The 19207-nt window shown below is 36.6% G+C and overlaps 1 protein-coding gene across 13 annotated transcripts in view; it reads right to left on the bottom strand.

Moving 5' to 3' along the window:
* The window catches only part of LDB3 (LIM domain binding 3), a 102746-nt gene extending 86038 nt beyond the window's left edge, over window positions 1–16708 (bottom strand). For 11 of the 13 annotated variants that reach the window (XM_072423944.1, XM_072423945.1, XM_072423948.1 and 8 more), the window contains exon 1: window positions 14113–14334. In XM_072423944.1, the coding sequence (XP_072280045.1) occupies window positions 14113–14205 (93 nt within the window). In that variant the 5' untranslated portion in view covers window positions 14206–14334. Of the gene's footprint in view, window positions 1–14112; window positions 14335–14365; window positions 14446–16684 lie in introns of those variants that run through there. The other 2 variants (XM_072423940.1, XM_072423939.1) reach the window with 2 other exon arrangements.
* Between the last annotated feature and the right edge of the window lie 2499 nt (window positions 16709–19207).

Genomic DNA, 19207 nt, shown 5'->3' with positions numbered 1-19207 from the left:
CTGCTTATTACGATAGCATATGAAGACTAACACACAAAGTATGGCAAAATAGAAGTACAAGGGTGAAAAACAAGTAGCAATTCTCTAATCCAGGGGTGCCCACACTATTTGGTCTTGTGAGCTACTTTTAAAATGACCAAGTCTAAATGATCTACCAACTATAAAAATTTGGACTTAATAACTCCTGTGCCTGGTAGAGTTTATTTTGAAAGGCAGGGCTCCGCGATCTACTCGGGTTGCCTTTGCGATCTACCGGTAGATCGCGATCCACCTGTTGGGCACCCCGACCTAATCCATGTATGACTGACCAGCTGAATGATTGACAAGTCCCTTACGTCTCCACCTACCTTTCCTCAGACAATTTAATGTAAATCAACACAGTATTAATATTTCCTTTATATATAGGGAAGGTGTTTCTAAGGTTATAAAAGAGTTCCTGAGAGTGGCAAATTGTGACTATAACGTGGATGGACATAGACACAAAGGAGATTGAGGGCACCCAGCTTAATTTGACCTTTCTTCTCTGTATCATGTGTTCATATGCAATAGAAAAAAACCACAGTGGCAGTGAGAAGGACAAGTTCTTTTCATTCTTTACAGCATGCCATGCCAAAATGGAGGCCTGACTAGGTGGTCATGAACATCATATTACCTTTACAAGCATTTACATAAGGTCTGTGTATAAATGACAAGACTGCTTGGTTCATGGGCTAGGGACCTGGGTCATCTGCTTGGTATCTCAAGACAAGAACCTGAGATGTCCAGGCCTAGCTACACCATTACGTAGCAAATTACTTTTTGTAATTGGAAAGGCTTTAGCAGGAGAGCAAATATATCTAATAATGCATAGCCGATACCTCCTATGATAGTTACAGATCTCAATGTTTCCCAAACCTATTCAACAGCAAATGTAATTTATAGAAAATGCTGTTTTTGAAAGGGAATTCTCGTGCACCATGAATTAGGAATGCATAAGTAAAATGCGTCCATCCAACTATGTGCGCACATCCTATCATCCAACTATCAAGCCTTTGTTATGTGAACTCTACTGACCGATCATACAGAGAAGTCTGGAGTCACAGGACATCCAGGACATACTTGAGTGAAGCCATGAATGTAAATAAGCCTTTGTTAGACTTTCCGAATATAACAGCCTAAGCATTTTCCATCTTTAAATGAGACACTACTAAGTCATCAATATATCATTTTTACAAGTGATATTGTAAAAGGAAAAGGAAATTGTCTAGAATTTGCATGCACACTTAGTTCAGCTTTTGTACATTTCATCAAAGTTGAGAACATTCTCTTGTATTAAACTTTTTAACCTGTCTATGAACTTTATGGCCAAAAAAATGATGCCTAAAAAGAATGTACAATATATTAAAAAGCAAGAAAAAATAGAGTTTTGTATGCATCCCAATTCTAGTAATATTAATATATATATATATATATATATATATATATCAGAGTTAGGCTGATTACCGGTATGAAAGTTATTTTTGAATAATATTTTATCTGTTTTGCAATTTAGTAATAGACACAATGATAGCTAAAAAGTAAAGGTTATCCTTCAGAAGCTTTGCCGTACACTGTGTTGTTAAAAATGGAATTTTACTGTCATGAATCACCAGAGTAACCACAAGGCCAATTTTGTTCTATCAAGATTCTTAACCAGGATATGTACTTTTATATAATTCAACAGTTAGTTGTTTTTGGCTTTGTACAGATTGGCACTCAGTCACATTAAACCAATTCAAGATTTAAAAAGGAAAACTGCCAATACTAGCACAGTTTCTTTGAGTTTTTCTAGAGTGCCTTGGTGCATTATGTCATCTCAGCTGCCTCAGGAGTGTCATTATTATATTCATGATATTTTGTTCCTATTTTCTTCTATACAGTTGAGTACCATTGTTACTGTTTGCAACTATAGACAGAAGGGAACAGGAAATGTATGCAATAATACTTTGGACTAACCAGGCAGGTGGCTGACAAAATTTACGTACAGCAATGTCTGTGTGTAAATACAATCATATGAAAAGGTAAGTACAACCCAATTATAATTGAGGGATTTAGCATATTTAAAGTAAACATAAAATGCCCTAATGTATTAATTCCCATAATCTGAATTTACAAATTTACACAGTGGGGGAAAAAGGTTTCTATTTTTACCAACTACAAATATATAAATTAGAATGAGGTGCATTATATTAAGTGCCAATAATAACCTACTTAGATAATAATGTGGTAAATCCTGTCTAATATAAACCATAGATATTGAGGGTCACTGCTATTGACGTGCATTGTGTCATGATGTCAAGGTCAAAATAGCTCTCTAACGCCTGATAAACAAGGCCTGTGTATAAGTGCCTATTTTAAAATGATAACTAAAAAGATAGACAAATTTTATATACACATCACCATGTGTTACAGCATTTAGAAGTAATGGTATGATATCTCCTGCTCCACTATTATATGACCAATGTAGGTTTGTACCTATTTAAGCAAAGGATGTACATACTTTTTCATTTTTAAGCCCTGTTGAATTCTCTTCCCCCTTTTCACAATTTATTCGGTCTGAAATTCTTGTTTGTCCTAAGCTTTAAACCAATAAGTAAAGTTAGATGCGCTCTTTAGGTTGTCTCTCCCAATATGGTATATGTGCCTACCTCTACAAAGGGCTGAAAGTATTTTCTTTCTCTTCTATATTTAGGTATTGGCTAAGGTTTGGCAGTGTAGAGTATGCTTCCATGTCCTTTCAAACTGACACTGTTATAAGGGTCTTGGACGCCCATCAAAGTACATTGAGTAGTTAAATGTCCTACATTCTCTTCTACGATTAACATCCTTCCATACTGGTTGTGTGGCTGAGACAGGGAAATTGGAATGTATTGATGCCCTTTTTTGGTCTTAACATATTTAACACAAGTATTCCTGGGATATTTCATCTCGGGTATTTCAAAGTAGTAAATGTAGCAAAGAAGAGTAAGCGTGTCAAAGCAGTGTACTTGCTTCAATAGAAAATAGCTATTAGTTCTCCAATAAACGTTAAAGCCAAGACTAATCTGACTTATTTTGTGCTAATACAGTTCATTGGATTTGTAAATGTTGATGCTGGGTTTAAGATGTCTTGTTCCTATGTTTGGGGGCTCGGTGTCTCTCCAAGTTGGAATTAATGCTCAAATTTCAACAGACAATTTGTGTCAAATTGGCAAATTTATTCAGCTTTCAACCACAAATGTTTTTAAAATTTAGGCAACCATTCTTTATAATCAGAAAATCAGACCAGAGTAATATACAAACAGAATTTAGCGGCCTACCTAAATAATAATAATATATATATAGGCCCAAAGATATATATATATAAAGGCCCAAAGTGCTCAGATTGTATACTAGACTATTTAAAAACACAAAAAAGGAAGGTAAAATTAAAATTTCTTCCTTTCTTTTAAGGACTCTATTATATATAGGTATTTCCTCTTTTCTATAATTCTAAAATATGAGTTTGATTCAGATGTTTAACACCTGTGGTCAGAAGTTATTGGTAAAAATAGATGCTACTTGGCCCAAAAAAGACATATCTATGGGTAGCCAAGCCTTCTAAATCCTGGCTACAAAAGGTTTTAAAATTCATACATGACTAACAGTGAAATGTGATCATATTGTCTCTCTTGGATATCAACATATTTGAAACATACATGGCCCCTGGGCGCTGTACCACTGTGGACTTGTTATCTGAAGCATGTACATTATTTAGATGCTTCACATTTGATTTGCGTTAGGTAGCACAGTCAGTACTTTTTATATGATCAGTGTTGTCTTTCAATAAAAAAATCAAGAGTGATTCTTGTATGAGGACATCGTTCCCTGTAATAGACATACAAGATACTTTTTTCGATCGGTAGTCAAAATGACTGCAATAGGTTTTGAGGCCTGAGTATAAAAATTTGCTGTGGTTCCTGGTTAGAAGCAACAAGGCCTATAAATATTGCAGATCATCTCAATTAGGAGCTACATCTGATTAATGTACCTAATACTGGCTGCCTAGGCTTCTGTCTTTGTGGCAGTGGTTTCTGTACTGGCACATGTCCTAACTGCAAAGCAAATGTAAATACAACATCACACATAAAACATCCTGCCAAGTTGTAAGTAGGCTTGTGAATGTTAATCACAGTTATTTCATATTTACTGACTGTATGCATGTATAGTGGTCTGTTTGGTTTTGGCAACCTACCAACTTTCTACCTTCTGGCATTCGTATGATACTAGAAGTAATAATCGTATAATAGTCTGTTTAGAAGGATAAGCTAGAAGAGTGAGTTTAGTGCTAAGTAGTTTACAAGAGCATAACTAATCATAACACAACCTTTGCATCATTTATTTTATCCCTGGCTGTTAGTTGTACATCTGCCTTATTTCTCCTATCAGGCATTTCATATTTCCATTGCAGACATCATAAAACCATGCATACATTTTTTCCATGTTCTTGGAGGAGCAAAGTTGTAACTCAGCTCTGGTTTACTGTGATTGTTTAAGTATTTTATGAAAGAGAAGTAAGAGAAATAATACGATGGTCAACTGTATATCCAGAATATTCCATGGGTATAGGGATATGCTGGACCAAGTGTTCCTTCAATTAAAAAGTAGTGTGCCGTAAAACTTAAAAAAAAATTTTTAACCTGCTAAGTTGGCCACATAAACAAAACCATGCTTGCAATCAACTTTGAGCTCAGCTGGATCATGCTCAAGAAACCCGGTCAGACCTGTTGGATCTCCACAAAGCTCAGCTACATTGATCATGCTCTTGAACATGGTAGGATGTACTTGTAGGCATTTGGTATCTGGTGGTGTGGACCATTCCAGTACAGACAATGCAAATGACTTTGAGTTTCTATCTGTATTGCTGTCCTTATAATTGTATCTGGAGGGAGGTGGGCCACATAAATTCAGTCCTGCGAAGGTAGAGTGGGCCGGTTCTGGCATTATCTGGGGGAAGTTGAGTGACACATTGCTACCGGCGCATGTACAGTCCGGAATCTGTTCATTTAGTGGTCCATAGGTTCAAAAAAGTTGGCAACCACTGTTCTAGATCATACCAGCATGAAGTATTGAGGCCCCTGGGTCTTAGACCTAATGCACATATTCAGATTACTTGGAAACAGTTTTGACTCAGGTCTGAGCTATTCCAACCTTGCATAGAAACTTAAAATAATAACTCCGCAAAAGTCTCTACAAATGCCCAAGCTAGGGATCATCCAATGAACGTCTACCACATCATTAGCACACCAGTCTTTTACAGAGGACTGTGTCCAACATCAGGAATAACATTAGTGCAGCCCGGCTGGATTGGCTAAGCCATATGTCTGACCTGTAAATGAACAATCAGGTGGTCATTTACCTTTATATTCACTTCAGATCTGATCATTTTATATGATTAGAAGTGAAGACATCCAATGTGTATTAGAATCTAGAACCCACATGGAGGTATACTTCCACAGGTAAAGACTACATTAATACTAAAGCCCTCAGATGACTCTAGTGGTCAAAGTTCTTATTCTAACAAATCAATGACAAAATTCAAAAAGCAGAAACTGGGTATGTGTGAATGCTGTATCGAGGGCAGGCAATTATTTAGCATGGATCATAGGTGATCATGAGTTCTTTCATAGTATTAAGTCACTGCACAAATATACAAAAAGAAAGAAAATTTACTGTGCTGTGACATCAAACACTTGAGTGTGATAAAGTTGCTGTGCCATTAAATGCTAGCAAATGCTTGTCTAAGAATAACATGCCTAACCAGAGTGAAGATAGCAACAAGAACAGCTCATAAAAAAGCAGACCAACAGTTGTCTGTGAAAAGTGAACAAAATCTACAAGCTTCTAACAGCATCAAATATAATTTTCAAGAGATGCACGCCATCATTTTAATATTTTAGGAATAGCATATTGCCAATTGGGGACCCAAAAAACTATGTTATGTCGAAAAAAGAGTTTGAAGATAAAAATAAAAACCTGCCACTAAACACCAAACATTAAAAATGTTGTAAAGTACTTATATTGAAGATGTATACTTGCACATGGAGAGAAAACATAACCAGCTAATTAATTTGTTATTGGATATCCATTACTGAATGTATCCAAGATTGTTTTAAGCAGGACATGTATTTAGTATGAAATGTCCTGTCCTCAGCATACATTCCAACAGGGTTATGGAAATGACAAGCAAGTCCAAAATAGACTGCGTACCAGCTAGTTTTAAAAATAGTCCCAGGCTCTCCACTATGTGTCTACCACACGTTTAAACCTACTATATGACGCCTTCAAGCCCTAAGCTGTCATAGGTTTCTTATTAATTACTGTATGGGGCAAATGATTACATCACTATGGTGTCCTCATTGACTCAAACATTCTTCCTTATGTTGGGTAAGAGCACAAACACATGCATAAACAGTAATGCTTGAAACATGAGCATCATGTACATACTTTTTAAAACATATTGCACAATTAAGGAACAGTATAGCTTATCCCAGCTATCTAAAAAATGTAAACCAGATTTGGAATACTAGGTTTGTTCATCTTAACTCAATACACATTCTGAGCACTGCTATTAACGTTCTCCTGTTATCTACTAGATTGTAAGCTCTTCGGGGCAGGGTCCTCTCCCCCTTTATCACTGTCTGTATTGGTCTGTCATTTGCAATCCCTATTTAATGTACAGCGCTGCGTAATATGTTGGCGCTATATAAATCCTGTTTATTAATAATAATAATAATAACAATATATTGAGTTCACCTTACTTTAATACAGAAGTTTACTTTCCTGAAACTTTGTTACAGCTTCCAACCAAAAGTAGTACTAAAACCACTTAGATGGTCACCTATTGGCAGGACCAAATACTTGATTGCTTACCCCTGCATTTTTTAAGAAGTCAAATGGTATTTTATTGGTAATGGTATTTAAAGCATCTGAGTGGCATTTTTAAATGGGTAACAGGGTTAACTTTGATAGTAGGTTTAGGTCCTTGTTAAGTGTAGTGAACTTTTTACTTTTGCCTATAAAAAACTGCTATTGAAGCAGGAGCAAATGACAGTCAATTGTTCTTTAGCATCTGGATATTGGTATTTATTTATTTATTTTTCGTTTGGCCCCCTTGAACAGTTTGTTTAACTTTACTAATTATTTTTGTAATTTGTATTAAAGTGACCTATTCTTGTTATCTTATGTATTACTATTCCTTTTTTTTTTGAAGAGTCTAATTTGCATCAAATACCTTGGAAGTATTTCTGGGGACTCCTTAAGTTGACAACTAGTAAAAGTTCCTTAATCATGGTAGGATGCTAAAGCTTGTCTGAGTCTTAACTAATAGGCAACGTATAAAAATGTAAAAAAAAATAACCAGTCAATATATCAAATAGGCTTATGCCTTTTCCAGGAAATTCTATTATAAAGCCTACTACGTAATTCACATCTGTTGAGGTATTTTTTTAGAAATAAGGCATAGGAAGAACAGAAAAAAATATTGAAAGGTGGGAAAAATACATTCAAATTTGTAACAGATTAGTAATAAAAATGTAGCAAAATAATAAAAATAAAATGTTTTGCTATATTTGTATATATGACAATTATAAAATATTATCTTACACTTATTTACAGCAGATTACAGATAACAAATAGGTTCAGAAGGACAAGACTGCTCTTGAAGTGTTCAAATGTCACCACTGGGATCTGGAAAACTTGACACAAGTGCACTGTCAGGTTACCCTTTAACCTAGGATTATCAGATTGTGTCTGTGATAACTTAACAGCTAGATAACACCAGAAGCATCTTGCAAAGTTTATTTATAGATGGAGAAAAGGAGGGACAATGCCGCCTCTGACTGGGGCACACAAATGGTCCATCACCTGTCACTGTTTGATTGACTATGACCTCCTGCACTAACCACCCTGGGACCTCCTACAGCTCCTTTAATCACCTGGACCTAGTCTAATCCTCTGCATCTATAATTAGGAGACAACAGTACTTCAAAGGGATAGAGAAAAGGGCAGTACATAAAAAAGCTTAAACCTCTCTGCATCTGTTGACACCTCTCAATATAATTATAGACAATACTGTACACAAAAACATATTTACAGAATGCAAGTACTAAATTTACCCAATTATTTTTATAAAATAAACCCAATTCTATACAATATTTTGGTATCAGAGCTAGGATTCCTATAGACATGGTTGTACTCAGGTACTGTGTGTGGCTACTTCATATTCATATTCTGCGGGAATAATCAGCTAGGGGTGTAAGAAATCCTTTCCCAATAAATTATTTACTATGTATTAACCCGGAGCCAGTTTCCTACTTCCACCACCTCCACCCTTGTTATAGGGAGGGTCAACCACATATGACTGCGGTTTTTAATATTTAGATTCATGGTTTCACAGTGCTTCTGTTTAAATTGAGATAAACACGCTAAGTGTAAAATATTGACTGCCATTACCCACCTCCTAGAGAAAGCACTAGTTATTCATACTACTTTGTTTTATTGATCTGGAATAAGCATGTGGCCAGAGAAGTAAAGGTAGTTCAATTACTGTACCTAGGTGCTCAGAAAGTAATAAAGTCAATAGATCAGCCAAACAGACAGAAAACTATAATAAAGAGGCCGACGATGACAATCTCTTTAATAGTGTAACACGGCAGATAGAAAAAGAACCAGTTGAGTGTTTTGTTTCATATTAGGAAATTAGATTGCCAGAGAACAGAGGACCTATTGAAATATCCAATCTGTGGAATAGAATTAAGTTAACAATATTGACTAACCTTTTTTCCAAGAAATGTGTATGTATATTATCACATTACTTACACAATGAATTCTAAAGATCCCCCAAAAAGCTAACCAGGGAGGGAAGGTCAAATACAGACCTGCCCATAAGGGGCAAATAGTTGGCACATAAAATTCCTGTTTTCCAGAACTTTCTTTGGAAACACTAGGAGTGCTGTAGATGTCATGCCTGTGAGAATTTTTACTGCCTCAGTGTCCTATTGGAATATAAACTTTTACACAGCACAGAGTAGGAGATAATCTCTATATAGTGCGGAAATATCCCTTCTCAGGCACATAGGGCTTGATTTAATAAAGCTCTCCAAGCATTCCAGCAAATGAATGCATTTCTTAAAAGTAATTTGCCATGTGTTAGCAAATGTTTTAAATCCTGGACCAGATCCATTCCAGGTTTGCTGGATCACTCAGCTTCACCGAAGGTGTATCCTCTCCAGCCTTGGAGAGCTTTAATAAATCGGGCCCATAGTGTCCATGTTTTTTTGTTTTGTTAGTAACTGAAAAATGTTTGTTACTAGAGGATAAATCTTCTCTGCAGACAGGTTTTACACTATAAGGAGATCTCCACCTGGCAGAATTATAACCAGCTACAATGCTTCAAACATTTTTAAGACATTTGTCAGCTATCACTTTCACATAAATATGGCCAATATACAAAAAATGTTTTATGATTTAAAACCACAACCAGTGTTTTTTACCAATATTTTCATATTTTATTAAAGACAAGGATTTAAAGGAACTCCAAGAAGAGCATTTATAGTCTGTTGTATGTTTCCTCCATTTCAGCTTTGAAGCCTCGGTCAATGCTTTGGCTTGAGACAACTCCAGGAGTGTTGGATCCCTACGTTTCCTGCTGCATGGTGCTGTGATGGTTCCATTCTATACCCCCTATGCAACTATCTGACTCTTAGGGCTAGGCTAATGAAGAACAAGAAGTGACAAACTGAACTATTGTTCTGCAGGTCTTTATCATTACTGTTATATGATGGTTATATACATATGGTTATGTTAAGCTTGACCAATGTGGGAGACGTGCTGTTGTCCCTTTCTTACATATGCTCTTCAAAGCGTGTCATTTTCTCCAGCACTACAAGAGGTCCTCAATAATCATCTAATGATTAACAGCTAGCAGCTGCTGTCATGTTTATTGGCTGTTGGCTCTTTTCAGGATACCGGAGGCTCAACGTTGAAGCAAGTTACCTAGTTGTACATATTTTTACAATACATTATTCTGTGCAAGCGGCTGACATTTTGTGGTCCTTAAGGATCCACAGTAATCACACATATACTCCCCCTTACAAATCTATCCCTTTTATTAGGATCCTTTCTAATCATTTTGTACTTCCTATATATTTTTTTCCATTGATTGGAATGTTCATCATGGACCAATAAACGATATACCACTTTCTTCTAATTGGCCTAATCTTCACATCCTACACAGTACTTAATCCAATTAGTATATTGATAATTATAAAGATTATTATGTCTGAAGTTATCATGTATATTGAAATGATTTATTATCATGGTTTTAGGGTCTCATACTCCCCTGAGGAAGCCCATAGGGGCGAAACGCGTCGGGTGGAACACGCTTCCACACAAGTTTGTCAACTCTAATAATTATATCAAACTATGTGAATTGATTGAAAATTTCATACCTTTTTTTTATGTTGTTTTACCTAATGTAATGTTTTTCACATGATTTTGTATATTCCAATAGTTACCCCTATTTTTTTATATAACTACTCATTTGTGCTCTAAAAAGCCTGCTTTTTCTTTCCCTTCCCTTATTATCCACAGTAATCAGATATGTTGACATGTATGTCAATGAATAGGAACTGATTAAACCTCTAAACTAACCTAATTACAGTTGTATATTCAGTCAGTCTTTTTTAAAATAAGATGCTGCTTTCCTACTGATAATACCCCACCACTGAGGTCAGTGCTGTGGCCTGGCCTAGCTTTCCATCTGACTCGAGGCTATAATGTTCCAATAATTTGTACTAGCAAAACGGAATTCTTTCAGATTACCTAACAATTGTCATTTAAAATACAAGCACGTAGAACAACCCAAATGCCTTGTTAATTGCTTTTCCGAATAGGGTTATTAAGCTTTTTCTTTAGCTTTCTGCTACCTTTGATAAATCTTGTAAAAATCTAAAAATTGGGCATACCATGGTGTCAAGTGAATATGTCCCAAAATACTTTATCCTCTATAAGCTTATTGTCATGTTTTATGTGTTGTACAAGTGTTTAAAATATTATTACTAAACACAGGGTATTATATTACAGAAAAAGGGGGCAGATCCTGCCAGTTACATTTCCTCATAATTATGTCAAAAACCTGAGCTTGTTAGCTGCGTGAATACACTTCAAGTATTTCTACCTCCCACATAATGATTCATGCCTGTGAAATTTAAATGCTAGCATTTTTTGGAAGCCATTTATATAGTCAGGTGTTTATATAGTTGTTTTTTGAGGTGGATTTTATGACGTCTTTACAGTTAGTTAAAAATCTAATAGGCCCATGATGAAGAATAAATGCAGTCATCGTGTTTTAGTACTGGTATAATGTTTCTAGTACCAAAGTAAGTACTTTTGGTTTGTGGATTGTTATTACACAGTATTTATATAGCGCCATCATATTACGCAGCACTGTACAGAGTCCACAGTCATGTCACTATCTGTCCCACTAAGGAGCTCACAATCTAATGAACCTACCATAGTCATATGTCTTTAATACAGTCTAAGGTCAATTTTGGGGGGAAGCCAATTAACCTAACTGCATGTTTTTAGGTATGTGGGAGGAAACCCACTCAAACACAGGGAGAACCTGCAAACGCCATGCAGATAGTGCCTTGGCCGGGATTCAAACCTGAGACCTAGCACGGCAAAGGCCAGAGCACTTACCTCTGAGCTACTCTGAAATGTTCTTTGCATATTCCTTCCTAGATATCTATCTTTCTGCTTCTTTGGTACACCAAATAATATTGCCCCCAAGATCCTAAATCTTTTAAATCAGTGAAAGTGAGATGAACATGTATAGGTGCTGGTAAACTTTCCTAGTATCTACAGACAGTGAAGCCTTACATGTAATGTAGACTATTGGTAAGCATTCACCATATGGCATCCACCTGTCTCTAGAACATTCTATGTGAGGCCATATCAAGATGACAGTGTCAACACTTTTTCTTTGTAATTGGCAAAAAAATATTGACAGCTATAAAGGAGACAAATCAGTATGTGATCTTAAAATATACAAAAAAATGTATATAAAATATCAGAAAAAATTGTTTTCAATGCAGAAACAAGCAACCAGTGGAAGTAACATTAAGCAAACAATCTGACATTCACCAAAACATTCTCTGGTGGAGAATAAATTACTTCTTTTGAAACACATGAACCTGAAAGAGTCTCCATCAAAAAATGGTTTGGCGAATGTCAGATTCACTGCTTTATAAATAGGGGTGGGGGAGGGGTTAAAACCCTTGTTGGGGTTAGTGTCTATATTTCACTTGGGAGATTTTATTTTCTATCCTAGAGTTGCAATAAGAAGTTAAAAGAACTCAAACATCTCTTTAACCCTAGTCACTAGATGGACGATTTACCTTCACGCTTTGCTCTTGAGTTTCCTTACTTTTTGTCTCTGTGACAATAGTCACCAGGACAAATAGAGGGGTGGATCTCCCCAATGGACAGACAGACAACAGTTGAACCTTTAGAGTGGTATTACTTTTTTCTTTATCTAAAACAACATGATTTTGCATGCTCAATTGCGGTCCCAACTGATTGGGAGTGGTTAGGAATTATTTTGTGCATTCGGTTGCAGTGGAACGTGTCAAAATTCCAAATAAATGACAAGTCGATTTTGGTCGTGTGGCTCCTTTTGATAGTATTGTGGGAGTAAGATATTACCTGTGAAGTGGTATTTCTGCTCCTGGGTATAGCCAGCTGTGCAGTTTTCAAACATAAGTATAGAAGGGGCCTTACAGTTAGAGATGATCAACAGTGACAGATGGGTTCTACTGCTGCTAATCTCATATAGGTGGAGACAGGTTTTCTAGAACGCTCAGTCAACTGTTTTGACAGAGGGTCTGGCCGGCAGGGTTGGAATCCATCTATAGGCATGTCTCCATGTCCAAAGGAAAATGTTATTTCATGTCTTTAGGTACCTTAATACATACCACTAATACATTGATCAGAATGATACCAACAATTATTGATCAGTATGGCTTAACAAAGGAGCATAAAGGCTACTTGTGTGCCATGACCAATATTGGTATTCCATTGTTAGAGATATTTATGTTAAGTGAATGAAGTATTTAACTAATTGAACTTGCTGACCTGACAGTCACAAAGTTGATGTCAGATCTTTCATCACATCTGATTGGGAGAGAATCACACAAGTGGTTTGCATACTGCAATGGTTTTATAAGAAAAATCACAGATCTTAGTCCTTATGATGAGCTAATAACTGAAACATAAGCTCAGCATAGGTTTCAAAGGAGATCAGTTTCCCATTTGTCACACAAGTGTAAGCTGCTATGCAGAAAATGCTGGAATCCGCTATCCCCACTGAATCCTATACGGAGTTGATGTATAGATTTCATTTATGTTAAGGAATACTGCCAAATTCAGTTCAGTAAACTGTGTTTCTCTAAAACACTGTTATGTTTATTACGAACCTAAGCATTAGGGTGAATACCCTAGTGAAGTCCTTGGGCTGTCATAATCAACAATAAAACAAATCTAATACATTTAGGATACTGTAATCATACAAAAATGAAATTTTATATCTTAGAAAATGATACTGCAAGGCTTACGGTCATATGAATATGCAATTTTTCATCCATTCTACACAGTTTAAATTAAACCATAACCATGTTTGATTTGTAATCACTTCAAAGATGAAATAAACTCCATTTATCCCCTGCAAAGATTTGCTCTGCATTTTCAGTATGTTTGAATAGCCACACTTTACATATAATCTTTTTTAAATATACTATAAATTCATGTAACAGCTTGCAATAAACAGTTTTACAATTTATACACAGTTCACATTTTTTAAATCAGGATTAATACAGGATTAAGCAGATGAATCTGGACCCTCAGCAACTAGTTGGTACAGTTCTAACCCCTTTTCACATGTATCCCTTGAATTTTCTCCAGCAAAAACACTTCTCACCCTGCGGAATACCATGCATTTATATCACACACACATATGATTTGTTCAAGGTGAACACAGCACTGCACAGTGTTAGTGTATCACCTCTTTGCACTTACTCTGGAGATGGTCAAGGGCATGTTAAAGTCCTTTCCTCCTTGCAGACGGAATCCCCACGGGCCTGGTCCAGCGAGGGATACATTGTAAGCCATTTTTTCCAACTTTTAGCACAGCCACTTGGAGGCTCTGAGAAAAATAAAAACAGACAATTTAAGCGCTTTCACCAAGGGCAAATTAAATGAGAAAGGCAAGAACGCAGAAGGGGTGAAAAAACGTGTGCTTCACACAATTATAAGGTTATTGTAATCTTGCCTGTTCACTCGGCTTGAAGTGCCACTAAGAATAGAAGGGAGGTATAATGCAGATACAGATATCCCAGCTGAGCAGGGCCCATAAAAGGTATGTAACCAAATACCTCCCATGGAAGGATACTGTGACTCAGAGATCTATTATTGCCTCATAGCAGTCAAGAGGATCTTTCCAAGCATCTCACTCACTCCCAATTTGTGTTCTACAATTTTCTGTAATGGTAAATGCTTTTTAACTACATTAAAAACTATGCAACAGTAATATTAGGCAAGTTTTAAATAAAAAACATAACATTATATAACCGCATGCCCATTAAAAACATAAATGTTAAATTTGAAGGGTATGATTAATATCTATCAAACTAACCTACATTTATTTACCCATAGACATTAAATAAGTCATCAAAAGCTGATTGTTTTAACCAGGATAGGCAACAATCTCCGCCATATATAATGCCGCCACTCTACTGGAAATGTTCTTAACGGAATTGCGTACTTTGACATGGTCTTCTGATATTTTAGCCATTGGCTGCACAAAATCTACCTGCCAATCACACCACCATCTAAAATCTATAATGCTAGGCGCAAAAAAAAAAAGATAGCAATTCTAACATCTGTCATCTAAAAAAATGTTTCCATAAACAGGCATAAAATTGGAACAAACATATTAATGACTAGACAAACACCTTTGGCAGCAGCTTTAAACATTTGCTCTTATATCAATCATCAAGAGGTGTGTGCAGAGATTTGTGTTCGGATATGCAATTATTATTGGCTCGGCTGGCTGATCAGCTCATAGGTAACCTAACATGTAGGCATCACTTGATAATAAAATTCCTAATAATAATAATCCTACGATTAGATGTTAGCTGCAGACACTGGTCTGGCACAAAACAAACAATTATCCATGAGATGATACAAAAGTCAAAAAAGTGCATGTTTCAGTTGTTGTATGTTTATATATTGCCATGAAAAAAGCAAACAAAAGCAATGCAAATGTGCATTGACAACAATTGCAAAATATTTGAACCAAAGAAAACTTTAAGGTCGCACGTACACACTTACAATTTTCTTTCCAGTGACAGATGAACAAACGAGAGCTGGACACACAGTGCCTATTCTGTTCTATGTAGAGGGGAGGAGGGAGGACGGGCTATTAGCACCCCGCTGTGTTCTCCTCCCTTGACTTGCATATCAGTCTTTTCCCATCAGTCGTTCATGAATGCGCCCTTGCAGATCCATGGACGATATCGGGCGACCGGTGTACACATGTCAGATTCTCACCCAAGATGAGCACAACTGTTCGATTTGGGCATAAATTATGTGATGTGTGTACAAACTGTCATAGAACCACCTTCTAAAATGACTAGTTGTCTGGCTGTCAAGCAAATTCAATAGCTTCAATTTCTTTACTAGCATATTATAAATATTAGTATTATTAACATTAATATTAATCTTAATAATAAACAGGATTTATAAAGCGCCAACATATTACGCAGCACTGGACCTTAGACGTGGATGACATATTAGTTAGAGATTTGCATGCTTATTCTAGGTCATTGACTCAGGTAGTGCTGAAACTAACCAGACATGTAGCATTTTCAAAAAAAACAGTCCTGGCATGTATTCAAAGCAGAGAATGTCAGGCATCTAGTATATTCAGTCAGTCTGCATTGGTAACCTCTTTTGATCACCTGATCTAGCAGCTTCTGGACAAATCGGGTAACTTTTTTGGGCACCACTAGTCACTCATAAATGACCTATCCTATTACAGAGATGATCCTGGTCCCTATCCATTTCACTGAGTTCACATGTTTATGAAACAGCCCGCTGAGAGACAAGTATTAGTGTAGTTGAACTGTGCCCATACAGTCTACAACAATTTTAACCTATAATCCATAACAATGTAAAAAATAAATGCTCCTCTTTTTTGTCTCTATTTCTGGTTTCCAAGCTCATTAGGCTTTACACCCAAGCTCCATTCCCGTTTCCCCCTCTACTATTCCTTCTTTCCGGAATATTAATTCCTGTTTCCTGTCTGCGGTGTGCTTTCTGCACACAATTCGGCTTTACACCCTCAAGGATCATACATCCTCTGCCTTTCTGCTTTTCTCATTTGGCAATTCTTCAACCATTCTCCACCAGAGTGGCTGCTTCTTCCCTCTTTCATTGGTACATACACTCTTTAGCAGTACACTCTACACACTTTTAAACATGATTGCACCACAGTATCTAGAAAACACACATAACACAAGCAAAAAAAATGCTGCACAGAAGCTACTTATAATATAACAATTGTAATTCTATGCGTACACATGCATACCTCCCACTTTTTAGGAAATAGGGTCACATTTGAGCAGAAGGTCAAACCCTTGTTTTGGAAATCAACAAAAAGAAAAAACAAAAGAATGGTTAAACTGAGTATTTTTTTCTTGACATTAAAGGTTTAGTAATGGGAAATAGAATTTTTTAAACGATAAAGTGGAATTAAACCCATTGGACGGTGACCTTCTACCATAATCAGCAAGTATCCACAGCATACTTGCCAATTACGACACATACTTACCCATATGCAGCTGCCCTGCAGCGGTGTCAGGTCTAGAGCACCATCTTTGCTGCTGGCCCCGCAGCAGACTTGCATGAAGATGGCAATCCTCTTCAGTCATTGGATGACAACTGGTGATGTAACTTTCTGTACATGTAGGGGTTAGGCTAAGTACACACATTAGATTTTTGTCCTTGGAAAGGATCTTTTACAATCCTTTCCAAACCCAAAAGACCTATAGATTCACAAACGAGCTCTGTACATACAGCGCCATTTGCTGAGAGAGCCAAACGATCAATCGGCACACCACTGTGCTTTCTTCCCTTCACTTGTATTACGATTGTTCATAGTTCATGGATCCACCAGGAGAGATCCATGAACAATGTTGGATGAATGTACACACACCAGATTCTTGTTCTATACTAGCCCTGAGGCCATAATCGAACAAGAATCATCTGATGTCCCCAAGTAATCCCCAATTACTATGTCTAAAGAGCAGAAACAACGTGCAGCTACCAGTCTCCGGAAGGTAGACCTCGAACATCGTGTCTTCAACCCCCGAATGGACAGACAAATTATTCTTCATCCAATGCGGCAACAAAGCCCTGTGTTTAGTGTGCAACCACACCTACAGCACTTTCAAGTGGTCGAATCTCAAGGGGCATTTCAAAGCCAAGCACGGGGACAAGTATAGAGACTACACCACGGATGAGTGGAAGACTGAGGCTACTTGCTTGCTGTCACAGTTGGAAAAAAACTTTCCTTAGACACCTTGTTTCTTCTGGCCTAGTGTGCCTTCTTGACCTCCTGAAATGGCCTAGTAGTCCAAAAAGTTTGCCCCCTGTTATACACGCACATGAACCATACTGTATAGAGCCTAAACAAAAAGCCATCAGGGGCCAGGGATTTTTTTTTTTTGACAAAAGAAACATATTTCCAGATAGTGTCTGATCTTGCTGCTACCTATTACCCCACATATTTGTAATGTAGGAATGTACAGGAGGCAGGCAAGTTTACTTATAATAGTAATATAGTGACATAATTAATATGTCAATGCTCTGCATCTTTTAAAAAATCTGTGAAATAGCATTGCAGTTGATTTTCTGGTGGACAATCTTTAGTTATCTCACCAGGCTGTGTTAAATTTACCATCCAACTATGTGCAGGGCTAATTCCTATTTGAGAAAACACAGCTTCACTGGGACAACTAAAGATCCACTTCATTTAAAATATTATTCCCACTATGGTAAACACATTTCATCAGATATTTGTCTAATATTTATTTCCCTAGATGGAAAAAAATGCCAAGTCCTGAGAAAATAAGAGCAGATTGTAAATTGGAAATTGTTTGGTATCTCCTACATGATGAAGAAGTATCTTCGTTGGAGTATTTTGTGTATTGAGTAGTTTTTACTCCTAGCCAAATGATGGAGAGTTAATGAGTGCTAAGGATTAGCACTCTATAGTAAATCTGTAGTACATGGCCAGGTTTTCTAAACCTGTGGTCTACGCAGTGCATAAATGGTGCCCAACTATTCTTGGCATTTATGTCATATTTAAGTGGGTAACCAGAAACCTGTGGAATATTTCTTACAAGGTAACATGTCTGCATTCAAATTATTCTTCAAAGGTTGCCATCTGACAATGGTATTTTACACAATTGTTAAAAATCCACTTTTCTCGATCTAAAATAATCACGAAAAAGTATATTTAGTCCTCCCCCACTCTATACAAAAAAAGCTACATTTTTTACAGGAGCTGGGTTTAAATCAAGATGCTTATGTTCGTCATTCTCTTATAGATGTCAGTAATCAACCATATGGCACATAAAGAATAAACCTTACGTACTGATTATAATTCTCACTGCAGCTGTTAATCAAAAGATTGCGCCTTTTACAGACTTTCAGACTAGAGAATCTCTGTTATCCAACAACACAAAGGGACATTTGTATTTTTATATTTTCTCATATCATACTAATAGAAATGCACACATATATGCTGGGGATATTGAAGATGAGGCATTTTAGGTAGATGTATAAGGTGAAAAAATAGAAGAATCACTTTCAGATATAACCATGCCTTACCATATCAATGAGTGGTTTATGAGGCCAAAAAGTTTGGATACACAAATGTTTCTCTGCATGCATTCTGATTGGCCATAGCTGAGTTCCAAAAGGGGAAAGACAGTTTTTCTTAACTAACACTTGGGCACACATCATGTTGTATGATGGAAGAACTCTGGCTACAGCTTTAATGTATTAATATTTAGCAAATACAACAACAGTAAAATTTAAGTTATAA

The sequence above is a fragment of the Pyxicephalus adspersus genome, chromosome 10 (genome assembly GCF_032062135.1).
Source record: "Pyxicephalus adspersus chromosome 10, UCB_Pads_2.0, whole genome shotgun sequence".
Classification (NCBI taxonomy): domain Eukaryota; kingdom Metazoa; phylum Chordata; class Amphibia; order Anura; family Pyxicephalidae; genus Pyxicephalus; species Pyxicephalus adspersus.
Note: the sequence above shows the minus strand (reverse complement) of the source record. Positions and strands in the feature narration are given on the sequence as shown.